Source organism: Patagioenas fasciata, chromosome 5 (assembly GCF_037038585.1).
Source record: "Patagioenas fasciata isolate bPatFas1 chromosome 5, bPatFas1.hap1, whole genome shotgun sequence".
Classification (NCBI taxonomy): domain Eukaryota; kingdom Metazoa; phylum Chordata; class Aves; order Columbiformes; family Columbidae; genus Patagioenas; species Patagioenas fasciata.
In genome coordinates this window covers 361706-372935 of record NC_092524.1, presented here as the reverse complement: position 1 = coordinate 372935, position 11230 = coordinate 361706, and the positions used below count along the sequence as shown (strand labels likewise).

Genomic DNA, 11230 nt, shown 5'->3' with positions numbered 1-11230 from the left:
GGGGCAGCGCTGGTGCCACGGCACGTGGACTCCCCCAGTCGCGGCTCCTCGCCGTGACGGCCACGGTTGCAGCAGCCACGGCCACCAGCCCCTCCTCACAGCAGAGACTTTAATTAAAAGGTGACTAAAAAAGAGAGGCCCCGATGCACCGGGTTGTTCTGGTATAAAAGGCCCGGGCTGGCAGCTCCATTGCCAGCAGAGTCCTCGTCCCCTGGTCCCGCTCGCTGCACTTGGGGCTGCGGGGGTGTCCTCTCTGCCGGGGGGCACAGGCCAGCCCGAGCCCCCCGCCAAGCGCCGCAGGAGAGCCGAGTCCCTCCTGGGTCAGTTGGGGCCGTTCCCGTGGGCTGGGGGACCCCCGGGCGGCCTCACCGCAGGCTGCTGCTGCTGCTGGCCTGGGAGCCGCCCACCCCCGGGTGCTCGGGGCTGTGCCGGTTCTGCGGAGGAAGGACAGACGGATCCTGTGAGACCTGCTCAACAGCAGCGCCCAGGGAACGGCTGCTCACTCGGCAGCCCCGAGGGAGGACACCGGCTGGGAATCGAACCGCGGATTTCCCCACCCACCTTCTTCTTCTTCTTCTCTTTCTTTTTCCTCTTTCGTTCCGGATCCTCCTCTTTTTTCTTCTTTTTCTTCTTGTGGTCGGAGTCCGAGGGGGTTTCTGGAGAAAGAAGAGCGCTGGAGGAGCCGGGCATCCCCCGGGGCTGGACGGGAGGGGGGCGGCTGCGGCAGCGCGGCACAGCCCCTTACCTGGGGGGACGGGATCCTGTGTGCGGCTCTGCTTGTGCTTGTGCTTGTTCTTCTTCTTAGGCGGCTGGATGTGCATCAGCCGACACTGCTCGGGCAGCTGGGGAGAGGGGACGGGGCTGCTCAGGCCGGGCCAGGCCCCCCCCCGCCCGCTGCCCCCGGCCCCAGCGGCCGCGCCCCCGCTCCCCGCCCGCGCTCACCGGGCCGGCGTGCAGGCGGAAGCCGGTCAGCATGGTGCCCGTGAGGGGGGTGAAGGAGCTGCCGCAGATCGGGGGCTTCTCGATGAGGGAGCGCAGGCTGCTGTTGTCGTGGGAGCCGGGCAGGTCGATCATGCCGGGCAGGTCGGGGAGGAAGTTGCTGAGCTTCTCCTTCACCTTCTTGCCGCAGAACTTGTTGTAGGCGTGCTCCAGGTTGTAGTGCGTGATCAGGTTGGTGCTGCCCGTCAGCTCCGTGGTGCCTGCGCGGGACCGGACGGGGGAGCTGCCGCCGCGCGGGCCCAGCACCCGGCCCCGCTCCCCGCTCCCCGCTCCGGGACCCGGCCCCGCTCCCCCCGGCCCGGCCACCCCGATCCCGCTCCCCCCCGCCCGGCCACCCCGATCCCGCACTCCCCCGCCCGGCCACCCCGATCCCGCTCCCCGCGCCGACCCGAGCCCCTTAGGCCCCATTTCCCCGCTCCACCGCAAGCCGCTTGGCCCCGCCCCCTGCATGCTCATTGGCCTGCCGCGCTGTCAGTTCGCGCCTCCCCGCCCACCACCCTCTCTCCTCATTGGCCCGTCGCGCCGCCAGTTTCCGCCGCGGCACGGCTCCGCCGCGGCCATTGGCCGAGCGCGTCACCCCCCCCGCACCTGGCAGCTCCCGCAGCAGGTAGAAGGGGCCGGTGGCGGCCTTGCGGGCCGCGTCTTCGCCCGGCGGCGGCGCGGCGGCGATGGGGGGTGGTGCGGCCCCGGTGGCCGGCGGCTTAGCGGGCCCGAAGCCCAGGGCGGCGGCGGCGGCGGCGGGCGGCGGCTCGGCGCCGCCGAACAGCGCGGAGAAGTTCTCCATCTTCCCGGCGTGCCCCGCGCGGGGCCAGCGCCCCGCCCCGCCCCGCCGCGATTGGCCGAGCCCCGCCCGCTGCCCGGTTGCTAAGGGAGACTCAGCCCTAGCCTTCTGATTGGCCGCTTCTCTCTTTCACCCTCATTGGTCTGCGGGGGTGTGAGGCATGCGTGACAACGCCGCTCGCCATTGGCCAGCGGGTAAAAAGCCCCGCCTCCCGCATACGAGCAGGTGGGCGGCCCAGTAGGAGGGGGCCGTCGTGCGCGCGGAGGCCAAGATGGCGGTGCTGGCGCCGCTGCTGGCGCTGCTGTACTCGGTGCCCGGGCTGTGCCGCTGGCTGGCGCGGCCCTACTACCCGCTGTCCGCGCTGCTGGCCACCGCCTTCCTGCTCGTCCGCAAGGTTCCGCCGCTCTGCCAGGGGCTGCCCTCGCAGCGGGAGGATGGCAACCCGTGCGACTTCGACTGGGTGAGGCGGCCCGGCCTGCCGCTGCCCCGACCTCCCCCGGGCCTCACCCTCCGGGCCTGGCTTCCCTCTTCTCCTCACCTGCCGGGCCCCTGCGTCTGGGCCCGGTTCCCGAGCCCCTGGCTGGGCCCTCCTGTGGGCCCACATCCCCAGCCCGGCTGGGCGAAGCCCGGTGGCCCTGGCACTGCTCTGCTGCAGCCATCCCACTGCTGAGGGGCTGGGAGGCCGTGCCGCTCGTTGCAGGGCAGTCCCCTGTCCTTGCTGTCTCCCCCTCGGGGCTCGGGAGGGAAGGCAGCTCCAGGAGGAGGAATGGAACCGGTAGGGTTTGGGGCCAGCAGGGCCTGGCACGGCCACTCGTCCCGGTGCCAGGCCGGGCCAGGAGCAGCCTGGCTGCGCGAGGACGCTACGGCTGCAGCTGGCGCTGGCGGCCGCCCCCAGCTCTGCAGGTCCTGCCGTGCCTCCTGCTCACGTTTGTCTCTCCTGTCCCAGCGGGAGGTGGAGATCCTCATGTTCCTCAGTGCCATCGTGATGATGAAGAACCGACGCTCCAGTGAGCTGGGGCCTGTGCTGGGGGTGGGGGAGGCCGTGGGGCTGCTTATGGGCCTTCGGGAGCCGAATGGGTTGGGATCTGGAGGACCAGCTCCGGCCCACCCTAAGGATCGTCCCTGGTCTTCTGTGAGGATCTGACACCATCTTCTCTCCCTCTCTCTCTCCCGCAGTCACCGTGGAGCAGCACATTGGGAACATCTTCATGTTCAGCAAAGTGGCAAACGCCATCCTCTTCTTCCGCCTGGACATCCGCATGGGCCTGCTGTACCTCACGCTCTGCATAGGTGAGACCTGCCGGGGGGCACCAGGGCACCCCTGGGCAAGGCTCAGTGTGCCCCCAGCACCCGCTGCCCCGGCCTGTCCTCCCCCTGCCCGGCTGGGGGGCCAGAGCTCCCTCTCACCGGGGGGTGCCCTGTGTCCTTCACTGCCAAGGAGGCTGCAGCTGTGAGGAGCCTCCATGGGTGAGGGGCGGCTCAGGGAGCGCCTCGAGGGGAAGGAAGCCTGTCCATCCCAGGGCTCGCTCTGCCGTGGCTCTGTGGGGAAGGGGGAGCCTCATCCCAAACCCATCCTGGGCGTGCTGGCGGGCTCAGGGGCGCTGTTGTTGCAGTGTTCCTGATGACCTGCAAGCCCCCCCTCTACATGGGCCCTGAGTACATCAAGTATTTCAGCGACAAGACCATAGACGTGAGTATCCGCCCCCGGGGGGCCGGGACTCTGCCGGCCGCCCCCGCTGAGCCCCGCGCCCCCGCGGCAGGAGGAGCTGGAGCGGGACAAGAGGGTGACCTGGATCGTTGAGTTCTTTGCCAACTGGTCCAGCGAGTGCCAGTCCTTCGCCCCCATCTTCGCTGACCTCTCGCTCAAGTGAGTGCTGCCCGGGGAGGCGCGTGCAAGGCGCGGGGCCCCCGGTCACCCGTGGCGCTCACAGCTCCTGCCCATCCTGCCCAGGTACAACTGCTCAGCGCTGCACTTTGGGAAGGTGGATGTCGGACGGTACACGGACGTCAGCACCAGGTCTGGGGGGACAGGCTGGGCAGTGGGGCCGGGCTGGGATCTCTGGGAGCCCCCAGCTCACTCAGCTGCCCAGAGTCCCCACCAGCCTCTGCCGTCCTGCTGCAGGTACAAGGTCAGCACCTCACCCCTCACCAAGCAGCTGCCCACCCTCATCCTCTTCCAGGGCGGGACGGAGACCATGCGCCGGCCGCAGATCGACAAGAAGGGCCGGGCCGTGTCCTGGACCTTCTCTGAGGTGGGTGGGACGGGACCGGGAGGGCCTGCTGGGGGTCCCGGGGCACTGACGCTGCCTCTGTGCTGCAGGAGAACGTGATCCGGGAGTTCAACCTCAACGAGCTCTACCAGAGGGCCAAGAAGCAGCTGAAGCCTCGGGAGGAGGGGCCTGAGGAATCCCCCGCAGCGAAGGCACCATTGCCGGGGGAGACCAAGAAGGACAAGTAGAAGCTGCCCTGTGCTCTCACCCATCGCATGTCACCGTCACCTGGTGGCGCTGGCCCCCGGGGACCCCTGCCCAGGGCTCTCTGTGGGTGCAGGTGCGGGCTGAGCCCCGGGGGTGCCGTGTGTGCCAGGCCCGGTCTGGGCGGGGCCAGAGGACAGGCCCGCCCTCGGTTAACGCTCATCCTCATCGCTGACAATAAACGGTGCGTGTCCGTGTTCCCGTGTCCGTGTGTCTGTGTCCAGTGGGGGACCCGAGACCCCTCTGGAACCTGGTGGGCGTGGCTTGATGCCGGGGGCGGGGCCGCTGCTGAGGCCCCGCTCTCTGATTGGCTATCGCTGCGGCGCTGGCTGCACGGCTCTGAGGGGGAGCGGCGGGCGCGCGGGAGGAACCACTGATCCCGCCCGGAGGGGTGTACGGTACGTGTCCGTGTTACCGCGGCCCGGTTCGCCCCGCCGCCGCTGACCGGGAAGGGCGAGGCGACTCCGCAGAGGTCTCTGGCAGCGAGGAGAGGGGGCGGCCCCGTTCCCTGGCATGCGGGCTCGGGAAAGCCGTTCGTCCCCGCCCCTGCCCACCCCGGAGGCTCGCCCGAGTGGTGGAGGCCGGCGCGGTGCCCCGCGGTCGCGGCACGTGTTCGGCGCGGCGCTGCAGGTAGGAGGCGGCGCGGCCGCTCCTGGCCCCGACCCCCGAGAGCGGCACCGGAGCCCCCCGTACCGGCCCCTCCCGTGCCCGCTCCCCGCAGCAGCGTCCCCGGGACCCGATTCCCACCCACTGCCCCAAAGCAGCATCCTCAGACCCCCTTTCTCCCCCCCCCCCACCGCGGCGGCATCGCCGCCCCGCCACGGCAGGATCCCCATGGGGACCTCCCTTTCACCCCCAGGGTGGATCCCCGGGAACCCGCCCTTCCTGACCCCTCCTAAAGCGGGATCCCCGTGGGGACCATTCTGCCCCGCCCACCGCGGGACCCCGGGGGTCCCACCCTTCCCGTCCCACGGCAGGATCCCTGTCCCCGCACCGCGGGACCCCGGGGGTACCCCCCCGAGGTCGCCCCGGCCCCACAACCCGGCGCTCTCCCCAGGATGGCTCCCCGCGGGAGGAAGCGCGGGGCGCGGCCGGCGGTGCCTGAGGCAGTGGAGCAGGCGGATGCCCCGCAGAAGCGGCCACGCACCCAGGGCCAGGACAGCCCAGGGGGCACCGGCCCCCGCGTCGTCATCGAGCACTGGTGAGCGGACCTGACCTGCCCCCCAGCGCCCCTCGGGTGTCAGGGGGGTCCTTGGGGTGCCCCCGGGCGCTGACCCGCCCGTGTCCCCCCAGCAAAAGCTGACGGGTGTTCGGGCGTAACGCGGCGGCGGTGAGCGAGGCCCTGCGCGGGGCCATGGCCCATCTCCCCGTGGACATCAACCCCCGGCAGCCGCGCAGGAACAGCTTCGAGGTGTCCCTGGTGAAGGAGGATGGCAGCAGTGAGTGCGGGGGCCGGGGGGGCGGGAGTGGGGGTTCCCTGGCCCCCTGACCCGTCCCCCCTTCTTCTTTGCAGCCGTGGAGCTGTGGAGTGGCATAGGGAAGGGGCCCCCCCGCAAACTGAAGTTCCCCCAGCCAGAGGCCGTGGTGGAAGCGCTGAAGAGCAACTTGGCATAGAGGAGGCGGCCAGGTGAGTGGGGACAGGGATGGGCTGGGATGGGACAAGGCCACACGCCGACCACCCTCTCCCCACAGCTAAGCCAGGACCAGCACTCGCAGCATGAGCACCCATGAAGAGGCGAGACGAAGTGGGGGGCACTGCCAGCCCCAGTCCTGTCTCCGATGCTGCAGCTCTGCTGTGGGCAGCTCTCCCCACATCCTCCTTGTCCCCCTACTGTTCCCCAATAAAGCTCAGCAGCCCCACAAGCTCAGCTCTAATGCTTTATTTCCAGGCCCAGCAGCCAGGGCCTGGTACAGCCTTCTGGCCAGGGGTGAGGGCAGCCCTGGCAGCATTGCCGGGGAGGCAGAGCCGCCCCCTAAGTGAGCACATCCACATCCTCGTCCGACTCGGATGAGGGGCAGGGCCAGACACAGACAGTGCCAGGGGGCAGGCACGGCTCCAGCGTCCCCACGTCCACATCCTCCTCCTCAGGGTTACCCAGGGGGTCCCCCAGTGCCACCACCTGCCTGTGACCCTGTAGGGGTGCGGGGGGCACCTGCTCCTGCTTCCTCCAGGCTGCTGGTGAGGGCCGCTGGTGGGGGGAGCGCCTGCCTGCCTGCTCCAGTGCATCCTTGTCTGACAGGGGCTGCGGTTCTGTCACCCCAGCATCGCCTGCTGCCAGCGCGCGGGGCTGCCACTCCTGCACCACCTCCCAGCACCCCCCGCTCTCCACCTTCCGCAGCTTCACCCGCCCCACGGGGCCGGGGCTGGGGTGCGCGGTCCCTGGAGAGCACGACCGCTCACGTGGGGGGACAGTGGTGCTCCCCGGGGGGACAGTGGCACCGCCGGGCTCAGCTCTGCCGCCCACCGCGGGGCAGCCGTGCCGGGCTGGGCGCAGGCAGGAGCGGTCGAGCTGCCGCTGGGGCCCCGGCCGCATCAGGCGTCCCCCCCGCAGCTGCAGCGACTCGAGCTCGGTGACGCGGAGGCGGCGGGCGGCTGCCAGCACCTCCTGCGCCTCCTCCCACGTGGCCTCCAGCTCGGCCGTGTAGAGGAAACGCACCAGCTTGCGCAGCGCCCTGATCCTCAGCCCTCCCAGCTCCAGCACCACCCTGCGGCCCCGGGGGGGCAGCTCCCGACCCAGCTGCTCCATGAAGAAGGGGCTGCAGACGGAGAGGACGCAGCAGTGGGCCACAACCGCCTCGCCTGCAACACAACAGCTGCTGTCACTGCCCTGCGGTCCTCCGCGCTCTCCCTGGCCCTCCCCGGGGGCCATGGGGACCCTGCCCACGCATCCTCCCGAGCACCAGCAGCTCCGAGGCCGTGCTGCCTGCTCACCTTCAGCCTGAAGCACCACATCGCAGAAGACGTCTGCTCGCTGCTGCTGCTGGTGGAGGTGCTGGAAGGCCGCGCGGAGCAGGCGGGTGCTGCGGTACAGCAGCCTCGGGGTGGCCGACGGAGAGCCCATGGACATCCTGTGGAGACAGCACGGCCCTGGCGACACCGGTCGGCCCTGGGGACACGGGGATTAGCACCCGCCTCCCCTGCTTCGGGCCGGCCTGAATGGTTTGGGACGGGGACGCCGCGGGGCCCGCCCAGGGCGCAGGTGCAGGCGCGTTCTGCACGCCCCGCGCAGCCAGGCTGCGGTCTGCACCGCTGCACGGACCCCACGCACTCCGCTGCCCGCACAGGGCCCACGCAGCCCCCGCCTGGCTGCGCGACGCCCCACGCGCCCCAGCCATCCCCCGGGGCGCCCCTGGGCCACCAGGGGGCGCCGACCCCGGCGATTGTGGGGGGAAAACAGGCCGGTTTGGAGCCTGCCGCCTGGCCCGGCCCGGCCCGGCCGTCAACGCCCGCCCGGGCGGGCAGCCCCGCGCCCTCCGCGTACCTGCCGGCGGGAGAGGAGGCAGCGCCGCGGTGCCCGAGGCCGCGCAGGGGACGGGACGGGACGGGACCGCGTACACCGTGCGCCTCGCGCCCGCCGCCTCGCCTTGCCCAGGGGCTTGTCCCGCCCAGCAGCTGCCCCGCCATTGGCCCACCCTGCTAGCCAATCGCACCCTGCCTGCCAATGGCGGCGCGGCAGGGGCTGTGGCGGGAAGGGCGCGCGCGCGGGGCTGCGGGGCCGGGGAACCGGGGGTCGGGGCGCTGCGGGGCCGGGAAACCGGGGGTCGGGGCGCTGCGGGGCCGGGGAACCGGGGGTCGGGGCGCTGCGGGGCCGGGGAACCGGGGGTCGGGGCGCTGCGGGGCCGGGGAGGTGCTGCCGAGGCCCCGCCATGGCCGCCCCGGGCTGACCTGGTGTCCTGCAGGCGGTGGGGCCGCTGCACCGGGCCAGCTCCGGAGGCCAAAGCTGGTGGTTCGTTGCAGGGCGGCGTTACTCCCGGGGCTCTGGGAGCACGGTGCGGGGCTGTGGGCCGTGCAAGGGACGGGCTGCGGAACCAGACCCGCTGTGCTGGCCCGTGTCCCGCAGGGACGGGGAGCAGGGATGGGGAGCGGGGTTGGGGAGCAGGGGACAGGGAGCAGGGACGGGGAGCAGGGACGGGAAGCAGGGACAGGGGGCAGGGATGGGGAGCGGGGATGGGGAGCAGGGACGGGGAGCGGGGACAGGGAGCAAGGAATGGAGAGCAGAGGACAGCCACCCTGCCCTGGCCCCTGCCCTTGGACAAGACAACCAAGCCATAATTTGAGGAGAGCTCTGTGCTGCTCACGGTCGCCGTCACCATGGCAGTGAAGCACAAGACAAATAACCAGGGCACTGTGCAGAGCAGCTCCCGCAGGCTGGCACTGGAGCTCTGCGGTTCACAGCCCTGTGCTGGGCCTTGCTTTGGATTTTCAAGATCTATTGTGGCCTGGCGTGTGAGAAATGGCGTTTTGGCGGCTCGCTGATGCCGCTTGGGAGGAGTGGGCGCGCACAGACAGCGGCAGAAAGGGAAGATTGATGGTGGGTATTTTGGAAGCCGTCCTTCACGCAGACGATGCTGCCTACTTTGTTTGGAAGTATTCTATCATTTTATAAAGCATCCATTGTAAAAACGTCTGCACCAGTCACTCCACACACATGAACAACAATTACAGTAATCCCAACCCAACTGCCCGGAGATGTTAGCTGTTCCTACAAACAACCAATGTGGGTGGAAACTTCAAGAGCTGCAGAAGAGCAGGAGTCTGAATGACGCCATAGATTTTAAGCCTACAAAGTTTTCAGATGTGGTATCATCCCCTGATATCTCCCATGGCTTTGCAGATGGATTTTCAGCTGGTTGGACATGTGAGGGTGTTTTTTCACCCATTTTTGCCGCGTGCAAAATGGACACAAACCAAGAAAGCAAGCGCCTGGCGATGGGTCTGGGCAGCGAAACTGCGGTCGGTGGCGGCCTTGGCGCTGGCCTCGGGTGGCTTGGACCCTGGCCCTAAATACCGAGGGATACAGCAAAACACATAATTTTGTATCAAAGTGCTATCATATGCTTGTAAAAATAGAAGAAAAATAGAGATGTTTCCTCCCCGAGCCCTTGCAGTCTTTTGGAATTACAATGATCGGAGGCACTGCTTGGAAAGCTTGGATCCCCTGGCAGTGGACGGATCCAGACGCTGGCTGAGGGGCCAGCTCACCGGCTTCAGAGCCCGACCGCCGCTGCTTTGTGTTTTAAATCCCTCCCCAGCCTCGTTATCTCTCCCTGGGCCCAAATCAGCGCCACAGCCCCCGTCCCAGCCCTGAAAATGTCCCTGCGGGGAGCACCTTCAGCTCCAGAGACCCCGCAGCCCCGCAGGGGAGACGTAACGGGTGTCACCTGGGGGTTTGGGGTGAGCCCTTCACCTGGCACGGAGCACAGGGGCTTTGGGGTGAGCCTGCAGCAGGCAGAGAGCACGGGGGCGCTGAAGGCCCGCGGGCTCTCGAGCTGGCAGGTGACAGGAGGAGCAAAGCCCCTCAGCTCCAGAGGCGCTGGCGGCGCTCGGGCCGTGCAGCACGCTGCCCACGCACCCCACGGAGGGCAGGCCCCCGCCAGCCCCCCCGCCCACGGGAACTGTCTTTGGGTGGGACGAGACACAGAGACTCCTGACGTGGGGTCCACTGGGGACAGTGGGATCCCGTGGGGAGGGGAAGGGAAGGGAAGGGAAGGGAAGGGAAGGGAAGGGAAGGGAAGGGAAGGGAAGGGAAGGGAAGGGAAGGGAAGGGAAGGGAAGGGAAGGGAAGGGAAGGGAAGGGAAGGGAAGGGAAGGGAAGGGAAGGGAAGGGAAGGGAAGGGAAGGGAAGGGAAGGGAAGGGAAGGGAAGGGAGGTGGCCTCAGCGTGGCTGGGTGCCCAGGCTCTGCAGCTGGCAGCAGAGCCATCCCCACAGCACAGGTCATGGCTTCCCCGAGGCTCCCAAGCCCTCAAATCAGCAGATTCTGCGCTGGTTTCTTTAAGAGAAAGGAAAGTCGCATCTTGAGTCTCACAGCCACGTTTCTTTTCCAGGAACACCCCCTTTTGCTTTTGCTGCTGGACTGTGGCACAGGAGCTGCCTGTTTGCCGTTCTTGGGAAGCACCTCGTGCTTTGCGGCGCTGCCGCAGCGGGGACGGACGAGGGCAGGATCCATGGCTGGGGAAAGAGCCGGAGGGCGCAGGAGCAGGCAGTGAGTAGTGACAGATCGTGGCGGGGCTGGGGGGAGGGAGATTTCCGTGCACGCTTCTGTCATTTGCACATTTGAGCAAAAGATGTAACAGGAATTTGACAGTCCGAGCACAGCCGGGTCAGATGGCAAAGGTTAATACAGGGCGGGCGTGCGGGACGGGAGGGCCCGGGCACAGCACCGCGCTCAGTCCCGACCCAGTGCCACACTGAGCGTGCGGAGCCAGCAGACGCTGCTCCAAGAAGTGCTGGGGTGGACTGTGAACTTGCTTTATTGCCTGGTATCGTCGAATTAGGGCTGAGAGGCTCCAGCAGCCCCAGCTGCCCTCCTCCCGTTTAGCACTGGCACCCAAAAGACGAGTGGTCCCACCCCTGGTGCCGCGCTTCCCCGGCAGGGGAGACAACAACCTGTTGGGGTTCCCGTCGGAAAGGGGCTGTGGAAGCGCCTTGTTATCCCGATGGAGAACAATGCAGGACATCTGACCCGCCCGCGCACCCTCCCACAGCCGAGCAGTGCCGCTCTGTCTTGTAAACAAGCCGTCGCGCTCTGTTCCGGCAGTGGCCGTGTTCTCTGCGTGTCTCATCTGGACAAGGCGTCAGCAGCACTGCAGGACGAAAGGGGACGTGCAGGACCCACGGCTGGAGCGGGAGCTGCAGCTGGCAACGCGCTGATAGACCCCGTGCAGCTCCATCCCACAGCCCTCAGGACAAGAGGACAAGTCAGAGACCTGACTGCAGCTCCTGCCTGCAGCCAGCAGAGCTGTGTTTGCAACAGC

General features: G+C 68.6%; 4 protein-coding genes across 8 annotated transcripts; 2 read left to right on the top strand and 2 right to left on the bottom strand.

Moving 5' to 3' along the window:
- Positions 1–92: 92 nt before the first annotated feature.
- On the bottom strand, positions 93–1809 carry MED19 (mediator complex subunit 19). The gene is made up of 5 exons (XM_065838736.2): positions 1588–1809; positions 943–1199; positions 746–842; positions 562–656; positions 93–434 (listed from the first exon to the last, which is right to left on the bottom strand). The coding sequence occupies exons 1-5, from the start codon at positions 1781–1783 to the stop codon at positions 366–368; spliced, it is 714 nt and encodes a 237-aa protein (XP_065694808.1). The 5' UTR covers positions 1784–1809; the 3' UTR covers positions 93–365.
- Positions 1810–1993: 184 nt separating this feature from the next.
- On the top strand, positions 1994–4451 carry TMX2 (thioredoxin related transmembrane protein 2). 3 transcript variants are annotated; one of them, XM_065839152.2, is made up of 8 exons: positions 2005–2240; positions 2727–2787; positions 2957–3070; positions 3394–3470; positions 3541–3647; positions 3732–3797; positions 3903–4032; positions 4101–4451. In XM_065839152.2, exons 1-8 carry the CDS (start codon positions 2052–2054, stop codon positions 4236–4238), a joined length of 882 nt encoding a protein of 293 aa, XP_065695224.1. In that variant the 5' UTR covers positions 2005–2051; the 3' UTR covers positions 4239–4451. The 3 variants fall into 3 exon arrangements, with proteins under 3 accessions (XP_071664740.1, XP_065695223.1, XP_065695224.1); XM_071808639.1 differs by lacking the exon at positions 4101–4451 and having other exon boundaries at positions 1994–2240; positions 3732–3786; positions 3903–4031; XM_065839151.2 differs by having other exon boundaries at positions 2000–2240; positions 3732–4032.
- Positions 4452–4725: 274 nt separating this feature from the next.
- On the top strand, positions 4726–6117 carry SELENOH (selenoprotein H). Its single transcript, XM_065839580.2, has 5 exons — positions 4726–4884; positions 5312–5455; positions 5548–5693; positions 5768–5881; positions 5947–6117. The coding sequence occupies exons 2-4, from the start codon at positions 5313–5315 to the stop codon at positions 5866–5868; spliced, it is 390 nt and encodes a 129-aa protein (XP_065695652.1). The 5' UTR covers positions 4726–4884; position 5312; the 3' UTR covers positions 5869–5881; positions 5947–6117.
- Positions 6118–6125: 8 nt separating this feature from the next.
- Positions 6126–7854, bottom strand: BTBD18 (BTB domain containing 18). 3 transcript variants are annotated; one of them, XM_065839820.2, is made up of 3 exons: positions 7737–7854; positions 7187–7323; positions 6126–7054 (listed from the first exon to the last, which is right to left on the bottom strand). In XM_065839820.2, the coding sequence occupies exons 2-3, from the start codon at positions 7320–7322 to the stop codon at positions 6228–6230; spliced, it is 963 nt and encodes a 320-aa protein (XP_065695892.1). In that variant the 5' UTR covers position 7323; positions 7737–7854; the 3' UTR covers positions 6126–6227. The 3 variants fall into 3 exon arrangements, with proteins under 3 accessions (XP_065695892.1, XP_071664737.1, XP_071664739.1); XM_071808636.1 differs by having other exon boundaries at positions 6126–7323; XM_071808638.1 differs by having other exon boundaries at positions 6126–7361; positions 7737–7797.
- Positions 7855–11230: the final 3376 nt, after the last annotated feature.